We start from the raw sequence: 22,941 nt of genomic DNA, 5'->3' as shown, positions 1-22,941 counted from the left end.
TCGTTGTACACTTCTAATCCGACAACAGCATGAGACACTTGTTTCTGTGATGCATCACTTGTCATTTGTCTTGGCAACTAAATGTAGGACGACCTTCCATGTTATTAACTGTCTCAAACAGTTATGTACACAGCAGAACCTGCTATTAATTTATAAATATAATTTCATTGCAGCTACTCTATGCTGATATTGTCTTTGAAACATATTCGACAAAGTGCACGAAGCAATCATTATGGCAAAATAAATATACCAATTAAAAGAAGTGACTGTGCTTCATGTAAAGTTCAATAAATATTATATTTATTCTGAAAATTCAATAATGCATATTCATGAAGATTTTAAGGGCGTGATTCACAGTTTACACGCGCACACACTTTGAATGAGTTCGTGTTTGTTTGGCCGGGGAGTGATACACAAGGTAGTTTTTTTTCAGTGAGTGAGTGAGTATGGTTTTACACCACTTATAGCAATATTGCAGCAATATCACGGCGGGGGACATCAGAAATGGGCTTCACTGTTGTTTTTATCAAATATGAACAGCACGCAATGCTATTAGGTGCCCATGCCATACATTTGTTATCCGCAAATGAAGGTCGGCCAAGTTAGCAAGACAACCGTATTCGGTTGGTGCATCTACGTAATCGATACCAAACTGCCAGATAAACAGCTCAAACCGTTCGCAACCGACTGAGGGAGCACAATTTCCGCTCCCGACGTCCCATCGATAGGCCCAAATTTACTTTCTAGCTTGGTGTAGACAGCTTCTGAGATTTAGAAGAAAAGACTGGAACAGTATACTCTTCACAGAGTCCAGGTTTCATATTGACAGCTCTGACGGTCGTACACGGGTCTACATGCGTCCAGGTGAACGTGTTAGCGACGCCTGCAATGCTCGATATCATTAGTTTAGGAGTGGAAGTGTAATGTGATGTCGATGCCTCACAACTCAGGCAACTCATCAGTGTTACTGCCAATTGGTACGGCGTACGCTACCGGGACGACATCATTATGTTCTGCCCTTTGTGCAAATACAGGGACGTGACGCCACGTTGCAGCAGTATAGTGCTGTCCACATATTGCACGTGTTGTAACATACTTTCTGAGACGGTATACCATTGACACTGCCATGGCTGTCTGTTTCTGCAGACCACTGCAACATTGGGCCCAGCTTAGTTGGGCCAATCTTTGGTTAACATTAAGGACAGCATTCCCCAGGTTGTTTTAAATCACCAGTTGTCTTTAACGCGCCGCCGCTACCTCCTCTGTATCAACGCAAATGATATTTATGTGGATTCTGTTGAGGGCGTGTCGCTCTGTCTCGTGTTACCAGTTATGGGCTTTGTAAATTAATTTGTTATGATAAAACATCGATCATTTGAAGGACGTTTTGGTGTGTTGTTATTTTCAATAGCATAACATGTACACCACTTTATATGAAGCACAGTTACTTTCCCCCGTTAATACACGTACATGTAGGTGACAGCTCTTACTTACAGCTAGGTATTGTCCATGAATGACTGTTAAGGGTATAATATAAACGTGAAACTGTTGATTCACTCGGAACAACGTTCATAACATAATAGGTCTAATATTGTTGTTGATGATATTATTAGAAAAAGTGAACAAATCAAATGTTATTGTCTAGGAATGACTGGCGAGGGCAAAACTAGTTGAAAATAGGCTTCATCATGTGTATTTCAAGACTTCTCCAATAAATACTTGACAATGTCGTCGTTGTTGCCCCGACGAGCCAAGGTGGTGATGTTTTCTCCTGTATTTGAGACTAGAGACAGGTCTGCCTTGTGAGACACCAGTACCTGGAAGACATCCTCGTGTCCACACACAGCCGCCATCATCACCGGTGTCAAGTCATAGCGACCTCGGACATCGATGTCATAGGATGGGAGCAGATACTCCACACACTGTCTGTTGCCTCCTCGACAGGCCAGATGTAGTAAACTGTTTCCAAATCGGTCTGTCTGAACAAGGTCAGGACTTTGTTGTGAATATGTCTTCAGGTAGACCATTTTTGATTTCACAAGTGTCTTCATCAGTCGATTCCATTGTGTGATGCTCTTGCCTGAATGTTCCTCTAGTCCTAACTCCTTGATGATTCCCCTGCATCCTCCCTGGAGGGCCTGAGTATACACATCATCTCCTGCCCTGTCTTTCAGTGTCAGATCTGCTCCTAGGCCTTTAAGATATTTAAAAACAGCAAATTTACCTTCCACAGCAGCCATTGACAACGGTGTCCAACCAAAGTTATCTCTCAGGTTGATATCAGAATATGATATGACATGCTTCACCATCTTCAAGTTTCCTTCCTCACAAGCCAAATGGAGGAGACCATCTCCATCATTGTCCATCATGTTGACGTCAGCACCATGATCCACCAGGAAGTCAACTACATCAGTGTGACCTCCACACACAGCTAGCATCAGTGGCGTGTGACCCTTCCAACCACGTGTGTTGATGTCAAAGTCAGCAATAACATGTCTAACAATGTCAATGTTTCCACCTCTACTGGCTGCATGGAGTAAAGTACCATTGTCATCACCAGTGAGTGATGGGTTAGCTCTCTTGGAGAGAAGCAGTTCAAATGTATCCTTTTTCCCACTGTAAGCTCCTTTCATTACTGGTGTCCACCCTCTCTTCCCATGACAGTTGATGTCCATCTTTGGCAGTAGATACTCTACTAACGGCTTATTTCCGCCTTCGCAGGCCAGATGAAGAATGTTGTTATTGTCGTCATCAGTCAGTGTGATGTCAGCTCCCTTTGACACAAGGAAGTCAAACACATCTTTCTTTCCACTCACAGTTGCAGTCATTAGTGGTGTCAATCCCACATTTCCTCTTATGTTTATGTCAGTCTTTGGCAGTAGATATTCTACTAAGGGCCTTTTTCCTCCCCGACATGCCAGATGAAGAATGTTGTCATTGTCGTCATCAGTCAGTGTGATGTCAGCTCCTTTTGACACAAGGAATTCAAAAACATCTTTCTTTCCTTTCCTAGCTGCATTCATTACTGGTGTCCGTCCCATATTTCCTCTTTTGTGTATGTCAGTCTTTGGCAGTAGATATTCTACTAAGGGCTTATTTCCTCCCCGACATGCTAGATGAAGAATGTTGTCATTGTCGTCATCAGTCAGTGTGAGGTCAGCTCCCTTTGACACAAGGAATTCAAAAACATCTTTCTTTCCTTTCCTAGCTGCATTCATTACTGGTGTCCGTCCCATATTTCCTCTTATGTTTATGTCAGTCTTTGGCAGTATATATTCTACTAAGGGCTTATTTCCTGCCCGACATGCCAGATGAAGAATGTTGTTATTGTCGTTATCAGTCAGTGTGATGTCAGCTCCTTTTGACACAAGGAAGTCAAACACATATTTCTTTCCTCTCCAGGCTGCATTCATTACTGGTGTCCGTCCCATATTTCCTCTTATGTTTATGTCATTATTTGGAAGTAGATATTCTACTAAGGGCTTATTTCCTGCCCGACATGCTAGATGAAGAATGTTGTCATTGCAGTCATCAGTCAGTGTGATGTCAGCTCCCAATGACACAAGGAAGTCAAATACATCTTTCTTTCCTTTCCAGGCTGCATTCATTACTGGTGTCCGTCCCATATTTCCTCTTTTGTTTATGTCAGTCTTTGGCAGTAGATATTCTACTATGGGCTTATTTCCTGCTCGACATGCTAGATGAAGAATGTTGTTATTTTCATCATCAGTCACTGTGATGTCAGCTCCCTTTGACACCAGGAAGTCAAACACAGCTTTCTTTCCTTTCCAAGCTGCATTCATTACTGGTGTCCGTCCCATATTTCCTCTTGTGTTTATGTCAGTCTTTGGCAGTAGATATTCTACTAAGGGCTTATTTCCACCTTTGCATGCTAGATGAAGAATGTTGTCATTGTCGTCATCACTCAGTGTGATGTCAGCTCCCAATGACACAAGGAAGTCAAACACATATTTCCTTCCTTTCCAGACTGCATTCATTACTGGTGTTCGTCCCATATTTCCTCTTTTGTTTATGTCAGTCTTTGGCAGTAGAAATTCTACTAAGGGCTTATTTCCTGCTCGACATGCTAGATGAAGAATGTTGTTATTTTCATCATCAGTCACTGTGATGTCAGCTCCCTTTGACACCAGGAAGTCAAACACAGCTTTCTTTCCTTTCCAAGCTGCATTCATTACTGGTGTCCGTCCCATATTTCTTCTTTTGTTTATGTCAGTCTTTGGCAGTAGATATTCTACTAAGGGCTTATTTCCACCTTCGCATGCTAGATGAAGAATGCTGTCATTGCAGTCATCGGTTAGTGTCATGTCAGCTCCCTTTGACACAAGGAAGTCAAACACATCTTTCTGTCCTCTCCAGGCTGCATTCATTACTGGTGTCCGTCCCATGTTTCCTCTTTTGTTTATGTCAGTCTTTGGCAGTAGATATTCTACTAAGGGCTTATTTCCACCTTCGCATGCTAGATGAAGAATGCTGTCATTGCAGTCATCTGTTAGTGTCATGTCAGCTCCCTTTGACACAAGGAAGTCAAACACATCTTTCTGTCCTCTCCAGGCTGCATTCATTACTGGTGTCCGTCCCATGTTTCCTCTTTTGTTTATGTCAGTCTTTGGCAGTAGATATTCTACTAAGGGCTTATTTCCTCCCCGACATGCTAGATGAAGAATGTTGTCATTGTCGTCATCAGTCAGTGTGATGTCAGCTCCCTTTGACACAAGGAAGTCAAACACATCTTTTTTTCCTTTCCAGACTGCATTCATTACTGGTGTTCGTCCCATATTTCCTCTTTTGTTTATGTCAGTCTTTGGCAGTAGATATTCTACTATGGGCTTATTTCCTGCTCGACATGCTAGATGAAGAATGTTGTTATTTTCATCATCAGTCACTGTGACGTCAGCTCCCTTTGACACAAGGAAGTCAAACACATCTTTCTTTCCTCTCCAGGCTGCATTCATTACTGGTGTTCGTCCCATATTTCCTCTTTTGTTTATGTCAGTCTTTGGCAGTAGATATTCTACTAAGGGCTTATTTCCTCCCCGACATGCTAGATGAAGAATGTTGTCATTGCAGTCATCTGTCAGTGTGATGTCAGCTCCCTTTGACACAAGGAAGTCAAACACATCTTTCTTTCCTTTCCAGACTGCATTCATTACTGGTGTCCGTCCCATATTTCCTCTTTTGTTTATGTCAGTCTTTGGCAGTAGATATTCTACTAAGGGCTTATTTCCTCCCCGACATGCTAGATGAAGAATGTTGTCATTGTCGTCATCTGTCAGTGTGATGTCAGCTCCCTTTGACACAAGGAAGTCAAACACATCTTTCTTTCCTTTCCAGACTGCATTCATTACTGGTGTCCGTCCCATATTTCCTCTTTTGTTTATGTCAGTCTTTGGCAGTAGAAATTCTACTAAGGGCTTATTTCCTGCTCGACATGCTAGATGAAGAATGTTGTTATTTTCATCATCAGTCAGTGTGACGTCAGCTCCCTTTGACACCAGGAAGTCAAACACAGCTTTCTTTCCTTTCCAAGCTGCATTCATTACTGGTGTCCGTCCCATATTTCCTCTTTTGTTTATGTCAGTCTTTGGCAGTAGATATTCTACTAAGGGCTTATTTCCACCTTCGCATGCTAGATGAAGAATGCTGTCATTGCAGTCATCGGTTAGTGTCATGTCAGCTCCCTTTGACACCAGGAAGTCAAACACATCTTTCTTTCCTTTCCAAGCTGCATTCATTACTGGTGTCCGTCCCATATTTCCTCTTGTGTTTATGTCAGTCTTTGGCAGTAGATATTCTACTAAGGGCTTATTTCCACCTTCGCATGCTAGATGAAGAATGCTGTCATTGAAGTCATCGGTTAGTGTCATGTCAGCTCCCTTTGACACAAGGAAGTCAAACACATCTTTCTTTCCAATCGAGGCTGCATTCATTACTGGTGTCCGTCCCATATTTCCTCTTTTGTTTATGTCAGTCTTTGGCAGTAGATATTCTACTAAGGGCTTATTTCCACCTTCGCATGCTAGATGAAGAATGCTGTCATTGAAGTCATCGGTTAGTGTGATGTCAGCTCCCTTTGACACAAGGAAGTCAAACACATCTTTCTTTCCAATCGAGGCTGCATTCATTACTGGTGTTCGTCCCATATTTCCTCTTTTGTTTATGTCAGTCTTTGGCAGTAGATATTCTACTAAGGGCTTATTTCCACCTTCGCATGCCAGATGAAGAATGTTGTTATTGTCGTCATCAGTCAATGTGATGTCAGCACCATTTGACACAAGGAAGTCAAACACATCTTTCTTTCCACTCAAAGCTGCAGTCATGACTGGTGTCCGTCCCATATTTCCTCTTTCGTTTATGTCAAACTTTGGCAGTAGATAATCTACTAACGGCTTATTTCCACCTTCGCATGCCAGATGAAGAATGTTGTCATTGTCGTCATCAGTCAGTGTGATGTCAGCTCCCTTTGACACAAGGGAGTCAAACACATCTTTCCTTCCTTTCCAAGCTGCATTCATTACTGGTGTCCAACCTTTATTTCCTCTTTTGTTTATATCAGTCGATGGCAGTAGGTATTCTACTAAGGCCTTATTTCCTCCTTCGCATGCTAGATGAAGAATGTTGTCATTGTCGTAATCAGTCAGTGTGATGTCAGCTCCCATTGACACAAGGAAGTCAAACACATCTTTCTTTCCACTCCAAGCTGCAGTCATCACTGGTGTCAGTCCATTATTTCCTCTTGTGTTTATATCAGTCTTTGGCAGTAGATATTCTACTATCGGCTTATTTCCACCTTCGCATGCCAGATGAAGAATGTTGTCATTGTCGTCATCAGTCAGTGTGATGTCAGCTCCCTTTGACACAAGGGAGTCAAACACATCTTTCCTTCCTTTCCAAGCTGCATTCATTACTGGTGTCCATCCTTTATTTCCTCTTTTGTTTATATCAGTCGATGGCAGTAGGTATTCTACTAAGGCCTTATTTCCTCCTTCGCATGCTAGATGAAGAATGTTGTCATTGTCGTAATCAGTCAGTGTGATGTCAGCTCCCTTTGACACAAGGAAGTCAAACACATCTTTCCTTCCTTTCCAAGCTGCATTCATTACTGGTGTCCGTCCCATATTTCCTCTTGTGTTTATGTCAGTCTTTGGCAGTAGATATTCTACTAAGGGCTTATTTCCACCTTCGCATGCTAGATGAAGAATGTTGTCATTGTCGTAATCAGTAAGTGTAATGTCAGCTCCCTTTGACACAAGGAAGTCAAATACATCTTTCTTTCCACTCCAAGCTGCATTCATTACTGGTGTCCATCCATTATTTCCTCTTATGTTTATATCAGTCTTTCGCAGTAGGTATTCTACTAACGCCTTATTTCCTCCTCCGCATGCCAGATTAAGAATGTTGTCATTGTCGTAATCAGTCAGTGTGATGTCAGCTCCCTTTGACACAAGGAAGTCAAACACATCTTTCCTTCCTTTCCAAGCTGCATTCATTACTGGTGTCCATCCTTTATTTCCTCTTTTGTTTATATCAGTCGTTGGCAGTAGGTATTCTACTAACGCCTTATTTCCTCCTTCGCATGCTAGATGAAGAATGTTGTCATTGTCGTAATCAGTCAGTGTGATGTCAGCTCCCTTTAACACAAGGAAGTCAAACACATCTTTCCTTCCTTTCGAAGCTGCATTCATTACTGGTGTCCATCCTTTATTTCCTCTACTGTTTATATCAGTTTTTGACAGTAGGTATTCTACTAACGGCTTATTTCCACCTTCGCAAGACAGATGAAGAATGTTGTCATTGCAGTCATCAGTCAGTGTGAGGTCAGCTCCCTTTGACACAAGGAAGTCAAACACATCTTTCTTTCCACTCAAAGCTGCAGTCATGACTGGTGTCCATCCATTATTTCCTCTTGTGTTTATATCAGTCTTTGGCAGTAGGTATTCTGCTAAGGGCTTATTTCCTCCCCAACATGTCAGATGAAGAATGTTGTCATTGTCGTAATCAGTCAGGGTGATGTCAGCTCCCTTTGACACAAGGAAGTCAAACACATCTTTCTTTCCAGTCCAAGCTGCAGTCATGACTGGTGTCCATCCATTATTTCCTCTTTTGTTTATATCAGTCTTTGGCAGTAGATATTCTACTAACGCCTTATTTCCACCTTCGCATGCCAGATTAAGAATGTTGTCATTGTCGTTATCAGTCAGTGTGATGTCAGCTCCCATTGACACAAGGAAGTCAAACACAGCTTTCTTTCCTTTCCAAGCTGCATTCATTACTGGTGTCCGTCCCATATTTCCTCTTCTGTTTATGTCAGTCTTTGGCAGTAGATATTCTATCAATGGCTTATTTCCACCTTCGCATGCCAGATGAAGAATGTTGTTATTGTCGTTATCAGTCAGTGTGATGTCAGCTCCATTTGACACAAGGAAGTCAAACACATCTTTCTTTCCACTCCAAGCTGCATTCATTACTGGTGTCCGTCCCATATTTCCTCTCATGTTTATGTCAGTCTTTGGCAGTAGATATTCTATCAATGGCTTTTGCCCTCTCATGCATGCCAAATGAAGACAGCTGTCATTGTCTTTATTTGTCAGTGTGATGTCACCCCCTTCTGACACAAGAAGGTGAAACACACCCTCCAGCCCCAGCATCACAGCTATCATTACTGGCGTCAAACCATCCATTCCTTTACTGTTGATTTCACAGAATGGAATTAGTTTGCGTACAAGGTACACGTTTCCTGAGAAGCAGGCATAATGAAACATGTTGTTGCCATGATCAGCTGTCACTGATGTATGAGACAGGAAGGTTTTGAGTTCATCAAGCACCTTATCCACTATAGCATGTCTTTCCAAAATAGGATGCATGATGGACATCCGATAGTTCCCCTCACTCACAGCCCCAGCCAGTCTTGAAGCAATGATGTCATTGTAGGCATCTGATACATAGATGACATGCCTATCCTCATCAGTCTCGCATGCAGGTACCGTTTTGGCCTGAACACGTTCGTACAGGAATCTTATGCTGCAGTACTTCAACATAAAAGCAGGATTGATTCCATAATAGACAAAGGCACAGGCATCATAGATGGATGGGTGTGAAAAACTGGTAATGTCTCCTCTGGTAAAATATGTACCGGATAAATATTTCACACAAGTGGCAATTTCTAGCCGGTTAAAACCATTTACAACACTTGAAACTGTGGACAGATGATTCTCCAGATCTTGATTATTTGATTTAATTTGCAACTCACACAAGTTCAGGCTACCTTCACAAAGCATCATCAGGATCAGAGCAGCTGACCTGTTATTGTTACCTTTGAGCAAAGATTCAAGTTCTCTCCTAAGAAAGGTTAAAGGCGTCTTAAAAAAGTCTTCATATTGATCATGCAATTGGGGTAAACTGAAGAACAGTTTGCATGTGAGCGGGAAGCCAAACAGTTGATCCTTAATGTCACATATTGTGTCTAAATGAAAATTAGTCCTGTTATTGTTATAGCGTTTATGTTTTATAAACATTTGTTTCTTTTCGTCCCTTGTGTAGCGACAGTCAGTCTTTGTAAGGTCAATAATTGAATCTCCTTTGAAAAACACATAATCATGTTCTCCACAGTGTAATTTTCCATGCTCAAGATTGTACAACTTTGTGGTGAATATAATAACAATGTTTCCCACAATTGTGTTGGGATGAACTAAACGATGTTTATAATTTGGGTTTGGTTGTAACGTTTCAGAAACATTAGATTCCATGCGCTCGAGGTAAGACTTGAGGCTATCTAAAATCTGTCTGAGGTGATGTGAATCTGTTGACATTCCAACCGTTCCAAATATGTCATCAAATATGAAACATTGATCTTTGTCTGGCCTTACACAACTTAATTTGAATTCTGAAATGTTGTTTACAAGATATAGTTCATACCCTTTCTTCAGGTATTCTGACCCCAACATCAGGGCCATTGACGTCTTTCCATCCCCTGACGCACCAGTTATTGTCACATGCCTAGAATTCTCTAAATGTGTCCTCACTGTTTGGTAGATAGCAGTCTCTTCAAACAACGCTTCTGTCTTTTGGATCTCCCTCTCCAACCTATCTTTAAGACAATATGGAACAAAACAGTAAACAGAACACGTGGACAACGTAATCGTATATATGCTTAGGCAGAAACTACACATAGTATTCAACAGAACAATGCAGTGTATTTCCTTGAAGGAACATTGGTATGAGGCTAAAAGAGCCATCAGTCACTATATTCAGCCCTCACCAAACATTCATTTGAACACCTTATCAACATATATTCTAAGTTCAGTTTGGTTCAGTATGTATGTTTGTATATCATACACAACAATATATATATATATTAGTGACTACAACAATGGGTGCAAACAATGATAAAGAACAAAGTTTGCTTGCAAGCAGAGAAACGTTACCCCTCAAGTGTGTTGCTTTAATATAAGATACGTGTTTATCTTGCATCCAGAACTAGAACTAGAAACTATAATTGTGCCAGTTAAATATACAGGGCCTTAGTATGTGACTGATTATCACCTGAAGCAAAGCCAGAGATCAACCGTTTAATGGGCAGTGTATATACCATTATATTCACTATATTGCATTCCAAGACCAACCACTTAGCTTGCTTACGTAGAGTACTTCATGATTACAGAACAATTCAAGGGAAAATGTCTTGCAAGAGGAGCATCTGTGTAGGAACACAGTAGTGGCGGTACTACATGTTAATTGGTAATTATAGTTGTAGCAATGATGAATGGCAGCAAATTGATATGAATTTCTACTGAAATAATAGTTATTCGTCTTTGTTTAGACAGCTTTTAAAAGGCTGAATGTGCCTATATAAGAGCGACAACAGGTCCAGACTTTACGATGACATGCTGTTGGTTGCCTGGCATTGTGAATGTAATCAGTACATGGGGGTCACGTGGACACTGACAGCACTGGCAACCATTCGTACCCCCCTGCCAGCATGCTGTCGTCATAAAACCTGGTTTCCTTTATACCTTGTCAGTCTTGGCATAGCGCTAGTATTAATGGAATATGAGTATGAATGTTGGAGCCATCTATTGGGGTGCCGTTTAGAGATTTGTAACACGTTCGTTTGTTATGCTGCGATTTTGCGTCGGATTATATCCATATTTGTGTCACATGTCGGCCTTTAACATTAATTATATGAGTCTTGAATAAACGTGAGCTGCTTGATCAGGGTTACTTGCTCAGCAAAACTTCCAAAATAATTACTAGTAGTTAAGGTATACTTACAGGGCACATTCCCAAATCAGTAATGACAATGTCTGATGCAAGTTCTTATTATGGCTGGTACCATGTGTTCCCGTGTATATTTTCAAGGTGAACAATTGACTTCCCGTTGCATGTTTAAATAAAATGTCGCAACCAGAATACGTACAGCCATAGATAGGTAGTGTGTGACGCATAGCATAAAAAGCCCGCTTCCATAGTCATATTCACATAATTTAGTTAAACATTTTATGTGTACATTAAACCTACCTCTCTCCATGACTCCTGGGTATTCATCCATTGTTTTGTCCTTGCTGGTGGGAGGTACAGGAGCTCCTAGAAAGAGAGAATGTAGCAACATTGATTATGTAAATAAAAAAATAAATATTTGCTTAAACATACACATTCAAGTTATACAATAAATAATATAACACAAATGATGCATACACATCACACTTTGGCCCACTGCAGAGCCTCCGTATATCATAGATACATAATTATTAATTGGTAATGAAACTTATTCAAACTGATGCCACCATCGAAACCCTCATTAAATGCCCACAACTTGCCCACCAGAGACATTATTCATGATACATTGTTTTCACTTTACCAAATATGGTGGAAGACACTGAGATCCATCTGAAGCCACTTTTGTTGTCATAAGAAGCCCTGTATCAAGCCACCCGAAACACAAATTACATGCACTCTCGGTTAAATGCCATTTCTTCCGCTTTGAGTAAATGCATGTCTGATGCAGTAGAATTCTAAAAGGAAAATCATTAGGGTGCAGCAGACGTAATGACGAAGTTATCACTACCCCACTTTTACAGCGCACACCCAAATGCAGAATAACTTTGCCATGTGCCTTCTTACTGCTTCCTAAACATGACCTTCTTACTACTTCCTTAACAATACCTTCTCACTGCCTCCTTAACAAGACCTTCTTACTGCTTCCTTAACAAAACTGTCTTACTGCTTCCTTAACAAGACCTTATCACTGCTTCCTTAACAAGACCTTCTCACTGCTTCCTTAACAAAACATTTGTAACGCTTCCTTAACAAGGCATTATCAATGCTTCCTTAACAAAACATTTGTAACGCTTCCTAAACAAGTCATTAATCAATGCTTCCTTAACAAGACCTTCTTACTGCTTCCTTAACAAGACTTTATCACTGCTTCTTAACAAGACCTTCTTACTGCTTCCTTAACAAGACCTTCTCACTGCTTCCTTAACAAGACCTTCTTACTGCTTCCTTAAAAAGACATTATCACCGCTTCCTTAACAAGACCTCACTGCTTCCTTAACAAGACCTTCTTACTGCTTCTTTAACAAAACATTCTTACTGCTTCCTTAACAAGACCTTCTCACTGCTTCCTTAACAAGACCTTCTTACTGCTTCCTTAACAAGACTTTATCACTGCTTCTTAACAAGGCCTTCTTACTGCTTCCTTAACAAGACCTTCTCACTGCTTCCTTAACAAGACCTTCTTACTGCTTCCTTAAAAAGACATTATCACTGCTTCCTTAACAAGACCTCACTGCTTCCTTAACAAGACCTTCTTACTGCTTCCTTAACAATATCTTCTCACTGCTTCCTTAACATGACCTTCTTACTGCTTCCTTAAAAAGACATTATCACTGCTTCCTTAACAAGACATCACTGCTTCCTTAACAATACCTTCTTACTGCTTCTTAACAATTTCTTCTCACTGCTTCCTTAACAAGACCTTATCACTGCTTCCTTAAAAAGACCTTCTCACTGCTTCCTTAACAAGACCTTCTCACTCCTTCCTTAAAAATACATTATCACTGCTTCCTTAACAAGACCTTCTTACTGATTCCTTAACAAGACCTTCTTAATGCTTCCTTAATAAGACCTTATCACTGCTTCCTTAACAAGACCTTCTCACTGCTTCCTTGACAAGACATTCTTACTGCTTCCTTAAAAAGACATTATCACCGCTTCCTTAACAAGACCTTCTTACTGCTTCCTTAACAAGACTTTATCACTGCTTCTTAACAAGACCTTCTTACTGCTTTCTTAACAAGACCTTCTCACTGCTTCCTTAACAAGACCTTCTTAATGCTTCCTTAACAAGACCTTATCACTGCTTCCTTAACAAGACCTTCTTACTGCTTTCTTAACAAGACCTTCTTACAGCTTCCTTAACAAGACCTTCTCACTGCTTCCTTAACAAGACCTTCTCACTGCTTCCTTAACAAGACCTTCTTACTGCTTCTTTAAAAAGACATTATCACTGCTTCCTTAACAAGACCTTCTTAAAGCTTCCTTAACAAGACCTTATCACTGCTTCCTCAACAAGACCTTCTTACTGCTTCCTTAACACGACCTTCTTACTGCTTCCTTAACAATACCTTCTTACTTCTTCCATAACAAGACATTCTTACTGCTTCCTTAACAAGACCTTCTTACTGCTTCCTTAACAAGACCTTCTTACTGCTTACTTAACAAGACCTTCTTACTGATGCCTTAACGAGACCTTCTTACTGATGCCTTAACAAGACCTTCTCACTGATGCCTTAAGAAGACCTTCTCACTGCTTTCTTAACAAGACCTTATCACTGCTTCCTTAACACGACCTTCTTACTGCTTCCTCAACAATACCTTCTTACTGCTTTCTTTACAAGACAATCGTGAGCAATTTTGGTTTAATGACCTCTGTGTTAGGTAAATGCATTCCCGATTCAATACAACTATATGTCAGTAAGCAATGTGCCTGTACCGTTTAATATTGTACTGCCGATGAATATCAGAATGACCATTGCCTTAAAGTACTGCGCATGGGATGCTTGCGACATATGTTCATTATTTTTGTGTATGCTGGAATAAGCAATCACACACTCATTAGGCTACAAATGAGTTCACAAATAATATATTGTTTTTGACAATCCCCGCTGCAGATGCATCACCTACATTAGTTGATCATTTGCTACGTCCCTACAGCTGCAACAAAGAGTTGCGATTCAAATCTGCTCAGTTAGATTTCCTCTGATAAAGTTAATGAATGTGTGTGCATATGGCATCATTGCAACGACATCGTTATGTTATTTTGATTACCTACTTGGAAGTAAAGGCTCGCATTCAGGAACCTCAGGGTCAGTCACGACTGAAAAAAAGATATAAAAGGAATATTCCACGTAAATAGTAAGGGCATAACATTTTACGACATCACTGTCAAAGCAACATAATCTAAGACTTTTATTCGACGCATCAGTGAAAAAATATGATATATAAAATAGAATAAGGTTCGGTGGATAATCGAGTCTGATGATCAATAATGGCACCAGGCGTTCGCGAAAAGGGTAAAATCTCCTGTCCTACCGGTGACACCCTCTACTCAAACACTTTGTCAAAAAAAGGTAAGTATTTGGTTGTTGTTCGACGCCGCACACGAGACAGACAGTGATACAATAGCGCAATCTGAGTTTTCCATACCCCAACAAGGCAAAACCTGTTCCATCAGCTGTGGAAATCATTTAACAACTCCACAACACAGTTCATCATGGTTAAGCTAAGAAGTGTTCAGTTTCCATATAAGTATAAGTAAGACTTTGCCACTCTCGGAATGTACAATGGAAGGTGCTAAGGGAACATTAAAAGACGCAATTTGTAAGTTGTGGAAATATAGCTTTTGCCTTTAACACTGTATCACTCCATCATTCATGTGGGTTGACATTTAATAAGCAATTAAAGTGAGCAAGTGCTTGGTATTGTAAAGATTTCAATGTATTCTGAATGATGCTCTGTATACATTTGCTCAATAAAAAAACGCATATATGTCATACTAAGGCGATAGCACTATAAGAAGCAGATAATAAAACACAATCTCGTGAAATTGCAATGTATTTCTCAGATAATCCGATGTACAAACGCTTTGTCAGGAATACTCATGGGATGCGTAAAAAAGCATGGCTAAGAAATTAGTCATTCGTTATCAGAAAAGGTCAGAGTGAATTCTAGTGCAAATAAACGGTTTTATGCCACTCTTATCTGAAAATGAGCAGTTGCATGCAATTGAGCGTAATTGTGTGGTCAGGCTGGTCATTGATTGCAATTTGACAGGACTTTGGTATCGTGACGAGGATGCCCCTATCCTGTCCTTCATTCATACCAGTTTATAGCCGGACAATCAATGCTCTCACTGGTCACAGACCTCACCAGAAGAAGAACAACAACATTGTATTGTAGTATCGACCGCTGTACATACAAAATGACAAGGCAAGAATGTAAAAACTCAGCGGCCGGCCTACGAGACACACAAAGAGAATACACAAAACAATATTTATATATATGTACAAACCACATTTAATAGTAATTATGAAAATAACATTCAGAATATTATCCCCGATACAAACGTCCTATATACACACAAACACATCTATTCCCACATGCAGTCCTTCACTCACAGCAGCTTACGCAAACCCCTCAAACACACCCACTCATTTAAACACATCCAAACGCTCATTGACAACCGCTCAGTCACACCCTATTTCTCAACATACCCTCACCTGTACCCATTCCCGCATCCACACTTACTCCCTTATCTGCATTATCAACCATTATCAACGCTTGCTGTTAGAAGATCTGTCGCCCGTTAATTCCTCGTACTGTTACTTTTCGTTTATGTTCAGCAATGAGGCACCTTCTAGTATTGTTAGGATATTTTCTTTTGCGATTTGGGGTCCATAATCATGCTGACATGCCTAAAGCAACCTTTAAGTTATAGCTTTGAAACTCGTATATTCACACACGAACTTGACTAATGAAATGCAGCCATAGAATGCTGATAGCATGACGATAACATGCATATAAATTGAGACAGGATATTTGACAGTGTTCCTTATCTACTTGTTAGTAGCAAATACTATGCATTTGAATGCAGCAGATGTAAATCAAAGTTAAATATGTTTATTGTCAGTTTCAACAAACCCAATACATATACTATTGTGTCACTGGATCAATAGCCATTTTTTACGGCCTGTCGTTGTATGAGAGGAGTGTTGATGTGTGCAGCGTCAGAGAATCATCACTAGTCCGACTTGTTTATGCAAATTGTGTGAGTAAGGAATGTTGCAGGTGGAATAGAACGTGCTTACCAATGACACGAACACCTGCTGGCGTTACATATTTCAAAAATCCATCCATATTATTGACATCACTATATTGCATTTACGCCAAATAGAATATTTTTAGCAAGAAATCGAGACGTTTTAAATTCATTGTTCCAATGGTCAACTTAATCAATCCATTATTTACTACTTTAGCTATAAAAAAGTATGCAAGGTTGATAAGTAAACATCACGTTAAACAGATTAGGAGTTGATCTGAATTCCAGCCTTTTAATCAAGTATATTCAAATGATGGCCTCCCTTAATGGTGCATGCTTGGCATATAATAAATCTGAAACGTCAACGCCAGAAAATGACCTGTCACGTTAACCCGACGAAACAGATTCACTTGGGTGTAAAAGACAAAATATCGGTGAAAATTAGATGCATGGAATTCTGAAAATCAGTGATGGCAGCAGGTGTTCGCTAAAAGTGTAATATAAATGAAGCAGTAAAAGCATCATGCAAACACAAAACAATATATTACTTCAACATATCATTTTATTTTCATTTAGTGTACCTAATTCGTATATTTTTTAAAGGAAACTTTAAAAATGTTGAATGCCGTCTTGTGAATGAGGAAGGCATACACAGCGTGGACAGAGGTAACAATAGGAAAGGGAAATTACATGGAGGGGTGTAAAACACAAAAATGAGGAAAGAATAGATATAATAAACCCCATCCCCTCCAACTCCCCACCTTGAAAACTGCTCAAGGATATCGTAGGAATATTTCAAACACATTTTGAGTTATCTGTGTTGGGCAAGTATAAAACTATGTGTTGCAGACAAATAGACTTCAAACATCATTGTTCTAGAATTACAAGTATACATGCCAGATGTGGGTTTCCTTTGTATTATAAGTTTACAATGACAGTTGTCCATGGATGAGGAGTTGGGGGTTAAGTTGCGCTGTAACGGGCGTGAATACTTGTAGCTGACAATGTTTTATTTGCTGCATTACCTGTTTGGCGACTGGTTGATTTTCTCCTGCAAGTAATAGGAAGGCATCATTAGTTCTACAAGTAGTGTGACATATACAACCATCATCATTATGTGGATACCAATACAAGCATATTCATGTAAATGTCACAAGCAGTAGGCTTATTGTACGGAATCGCTCACTTAGTACTTTGACCCATTGTTGAAATTGTCCTTTATACTATCATGTACCTGAGAGAGGTGGCGACTCACAAACTGCCTCATGAACTTGAACATACCATTGTAAGAGTTGCAATATAAAAAAGACTATCAGCAGCAATGTCGGGCTACAAGGATGCCTTTTCTCACTAGCAAGGTGAAGATAGACGCATAACCTAACTTTTGTTTCATCAGATATTACAGAAATGAACCGGTTTCAGCCAAAACATGTATACGTCATTTGCTTATTAAATTTAGGGGTCTCGTAGTTCCAGTTAGTTAACAACAATCTTATTAGCGCCTCCTGCTTTAACACTGTGACATTTTAGGTTTTAGAAAACAGCTTCTTATTGCATTGCAACCTTAAATCTGAAAGTATAACATCTGGGTACGTCTAGTTTATGGCACTTATGTCACTTCCAAGATCCCCTGATCTGCAAAATGTTTCTTATCAAATTAGGAACATGTAGACATATGATGTGCTATCGACATCCTCGACAGGAACAACAATCATTTACCATCACTTCGGAGTGATATGAGATTTGTAAGACCAGCATTTATCCAATCAATAATATTTGCCACTGCAGCACAAAACATGATTGAGTTAAATATATGTTAAGACTCTTATGTTTTGACTCCCCAAAAGTTATGTTTAACAGATTAATGAGTGATTTTAGCAATCCGTTGCAAATAAGGTGTGTCGGAGTCGGAGTGCCAGACTGTCGAATTAACGGTTCTAAATGGCACTGATTAAGTCGGTTCCCATCATTTGTGTCGGAGAAAGCTGATTGTTGAGCTAACGAGTTTCGGATTAACGAGACTTGACTTTACATCTATACCATGAGTTTCTTGCTCAAATGTTGAAAATATATATCTTGGATATGCAAACCACGATTTCAAGATAATTATATGAAATGTTGTCTTACCTAACGAAGATTGCAAGGACGATCACGACGATGATGAAAATAATTGCCACCAGAGAGATTGTGATTATAACAGCGATGAGCGTCGTTGACAGCCCCGTTGTTTCATCTGCCTTGACTTGGACCTCTCTTCTATGAAACACTGTCAGAAATAAAGGTTGCCTATGTACAACAGTATAATTATGAAGTATAATGGAGTTGCTGCATGTAGCCGGACATTTTCTAATATAAGATGTCAGTGCCATTATAAAAGTGAGCGATATATTCTGTAATTTGTCATATCATACTTAGTTATGTATGTGTTCTAGGAAATATATATAGGATATGCCCGAGTTGTTGACATGCATATAACAACGAAAGCACGAAGTTATTTTGTTTTTGTTTTTCTGTGATATAAGACGAGCTGGTTTTGGTGTGAATTAACTTAACTTGGTGTGTACCACATCCATTTTGGATCACATATGCAATGGACTGTTATATATATCTATTGTTGTTGAGTATGAAATTGAAGAACAAAGAAATAAGAATAAGATTAAAAGAAACTACGTTTGTTTTTTTCTGGCAGTTTGAGCACCACATTCTAAATTGCCACTTTAAACACTTTATGCTGGTCATCAATCAATTCATAGACATAGCAAATCCACACCTTGATCACTAACCAATCGCGTTAAACTTTGACCAATAGTGATGTATGACATAGTCAGTACAGACAATAGCAATGTAGGTTTCCCTACATGGAGCATCGTCACATACGAAAATACAATTGGATTACCAAAATATGGGAAAACGATTAACATGTCACACCTTCAGTGACCTCACAGAAATCCCCTATTTGGTTTCCGCTGCATCCCATTGTGCAGTGTCCATTCCCATGATTGCAGACGTTGTCCAGACAGTTCTTGCTGCAAAGTTGGTCACATTGAGTAGCATACCATCCTGTGATGCAGCCATCGGAGCACTCTCCTGTTTCCTTGTTACAGTGTGTGAGGTTCCTCTGTTGATTAACTTGACAGTTTGGGGGGCAATGTTTGTCACAATCCTCACCATATTTGCCCCACTCGCATGTTGAGACTGCATGAATCAGTATTGCTGCAAATGTCAGAAATAAGCATGGATGAAATAAAGGAAGACACCCATAACTTGCAATGTATTATGAAATTATGGTATGCTTCATTTGGCCAGTTCTTTGCTTTCACCCAGTACTGATTCACCTAGTTTGTTATCTTATTTGTGTGACATACGAGTTATGTCCATTCTTTATAAAAATAGTCATATATTAAGATGACTGTGGTGTACATATATTGCAAAATATTTATTTACTAATAGTTTGATGCATTGAGATACAAGATACAGTTGTCAATTTAAGACAAATATTCGGTCACGAATATCCACCGAAACTGATTCCATTTAGCAGAAAAGGCAAAATGACGCACAGGGGTTCGTAAAAGGGTAGGCATGTCATGTCCTACAGTTCGCACCCGTCATTCACACAATTTGCGTAAAAACCTAGGTATATATTGCCCAACGCTGCACAGCAGTTACACATTGCCTGTAAATCGAAAATAATATCACAGGACACCAACCCGATTTATTGTCATGCCATCATATCTGGAGGAGGATCAGGTCAGGAATAGTTGTTATTGTTGAATGCTTTGCGATCATTTAAATTGAAAATATAAGAATGTTCTTGTGGGTTAAAGAATAAATATAGTTTACTGATGTGACTGTAAGAAAGACATTGTAACTGGGACATATTTCTTCGTTGCATTGAAATAACTCATTAAGTCAGAGCAGCAATTTGAAACACAATTCTGAACAGACGGATTCACTCACCGAATATCAGAACTGTACCCAGGCTCAGCATGACGTGAATATACTTGCGCATATTCTCTCTGTGAAGAAAAGGCAAAACAATTGGAAGTATGCACCCCAATTTCATGATCTGTACAGTGTTATTGATTTTTTAAATAATTATTTAACCCATTAACATGTGACAATGACAAAATGTGCGAAGCATAAATCAGAAAACATGTATAGCCTTTCATTGAAAAAGCGTCCATTATTTAGATCATGTGTAGTACACATACAGCCCAGGGTAATCAAACCCGGGTCTTTGGCTTGACAAGCCACCACTTTAATCACACGGGTACATCTCCGCACCCAAAGTACTCTGATATAGACTGAAGACTTGTGGCAGCAATGTTTTAAAAGAATAAAATTGATAAACATCCGCTCTATCTCGACCCTTGTTCGCACATTATTATTTTATATCCCGATAAGTATTCTCATACATCCACTATTACATGTGATTGGGTCAATGGTGTCATTTGAACTGCATCCTGTACAGAGATCCTCCCTGCCACAGTTCTCCTTTCTTTGCTCCATCATATGCATGTGCCTATGGTATTTGAACTCAAGATTATTGATAATGTGAAAATTCATGATTGCAAATATTCAATGGAACATTGTATTTGCATACACTAAGGCACGATTTCCCAAATCGGTGGTTACATCTGTGTTATATTTTGAAAGCTGGAAGAATGCAATTTTTCGGTTTTCAATTTGTCCTCCATCAGCCACGTCTGTTATAACATCAAATGAAGGTACAGCACAGGACCGAGGTCTACTGCAGGCAAAGTTCTCTGAATGAATTTTGGTCAATATTTGTTTTTCAAGAGGTTTTGGCCGTAGCCATTACGTTAAGGATTCATACATCTCTGATTAATCTTCAGGATACATGCAATTGCAGTTGATTTGTATTGTATAATGAATATATTTGCAAATGCCCTAGACCCTTGACATCAAACTGTCGGTGAGTTAGATGACTCTGTAAAGAAGAAACTATTTGAGAATGTCCCCCGCGGGGAGCCAGTGTAGATAAGAATGTGTTCAAAGCACCCCAGCCCATTGCTGGTCGCAAAAGGCAACCAAATTAGTCAACCCTTTTGCTGTGGGTTGCGCCCTGGTGTCCGTGGAGGACGGTTTCTGGTGGTTGAGGGCCTGTATGGGTGGTAAGATGCGCCCGGTCCTGTCAATCGGCTGGTCATGCCAAGCCTTGTGCATTATCAATTGTATTTGCACAATTTGTATTTCGTCTTTTTTACTTAAGACTTGGCTATGATGATAATAAATGATGTCTTAGTTGAATTTCAAATGTATGTATTTCAAGTATGTAATTTGCTGAGAGTCCAATGCCCAGAAGGTGGTGTTTCTTGGGCCAATCTGGTTGAATAATTACTGTTTTAATTATTCTGCTTGTGTATATAACCCAAGTATCCTTGGTGCTTCAAGTTGGAGTTTAACATGTTTTAATGTCCTTATGACACTCCATGTTGGGTTGGGAGTTCGAATATTGAAACAATATAGATTATTAAACCCCTTTCGCATTATCTAAGGGTATACATGGCATTGCGGGTGAGGTCAAAAACATTAAACGCTTGCGTTCACGTGCATTGTTAATCTGCGATAACCAATCGGAGCCATCCCGCCACAATATCCTTTGTGATGGCCTTTTCTGATGAGGGTTTGCAAGAGATAAAAGGGCGTTTTCTCTGCTTTCTGTGAGATTGAGTTGTTGTCATGAATAATCTCAAGGCTCTTATGGGACAAGTAATCTGTCCGAATAGTCTACACTTTTACCTAAGGCTGGTATTATGTATTGCCTGTGTCCGAGAGAGCCGAAGGTTGACTGTTTTTTGGCAATAAATTCTAGGAGCGATCTGCACGACACTGATTTCCATTCTTGGGTATGAGTTACAGTGGAGATATCAATAGCGTGTAATACTGATACACGAGCCGCCGTAGCCATCATGTGTAATGGCATTTTGGGAATCAAATAACAGGACATCGACAAGTGTATGTTGCCATGCCATGTTGGTGATAGCTTCAAGCCTCCATCAACGGCAGCTTCCTTCAATGTTGTTGTCCTCTTATTGTTATTTGTGTTTTTGACGCCCTCATCCTCTCTCTTCTATTGAACTTGTATACACAGAGCACCGACTTTTTCGCGCCTACATCATTGTATATATGTCTTTTAAGCCTAGTGGTCGGTCGGGTAGCCTAGTGGTTAATGCGTTCACTCGTCATACCGAAGACTGGGGTTCGATTCCCGACTTAGGTACAATGTGTGAAGCCCATTTCTGGTATTGCCAAAAGCGGCGTAAAACCATACTCACTCACTCACTCTTAAGCCTAGTAGCGTAAGTTTGCCTGTTAACAATAGATAAGTAGCAACCTTAAAGTTTCTGAGTCCCATGATGATTTTCTGATCCAGTGTCTGAAGACTTTACAACGTCACCAAAGAGATTTAACCCATCAGAAGCTAAGTCAACTTTAATGATTTTACTACCATAGTGTACAAAGGAAATTCCTTGCTATCACCAAAGTTATTAATAACATTGTTTTTCCTCACTGCATGGCTTCTTTTACACTGGTGATTCACTTCGAAAGTGTTCGCTCGAAGATGAATTGCAATGCATACC

At 39.8% G+C, this 22,941-nt stretch overlaps 1 protein-coding gene across 1 annotated transcript; it reads right to left on the bottom strand.

Moving 5' to 3' along the window:
- Positions 1–291: 291 nt before the first annotated feature.
- LOC139460951 (uncharacterized) lies at positions 292–20,347 on the bottom strand. The gene is made up of 8 exons (XM_071242426.1): positions 20,294–20,347; positions 19,265–19,549; positions 18,464–18,602; positions 17,362–17,387; positions 14,351–14,395; positions 11,536–11,601; positions 3,384–10,105; positions 292–2,804 (listed from the first exon to the last, which is right to left on the bottom strand). Exons 1-8 carry the CDS (start codon positions 20,343–20,345, stop codon positions 1,698–1,700), a joined length of 8,442 nt encoding a protein of 2,813 aa, XP_071098527.1. The 5' UTR covers positions 20,346–20,347; the 3' UTR covers positions 292–1,697.
- Between the last annotated feature and the right edge of the window lie 2,594 nt (positions 20,348–22,941).

Source organism: Haliotis cracherodii, unplaced genomic scaffold, assembly GCF_022045235.1.
Source record: "Haliotis cracherodii isolate W230 unplaced genomic scaffold, xgHalCrac1.p SCAF_14, whole genome shotgun sequence".
NCBI lineage: Eukaryota > Metazoa > Mollusca > Gastropoda > Lepetellida > Haliotidae > Haliotis > Haliotis cracherodii.
This window is presented reverse-complemented; position numbering and strand designations above follow the sequence as displayed.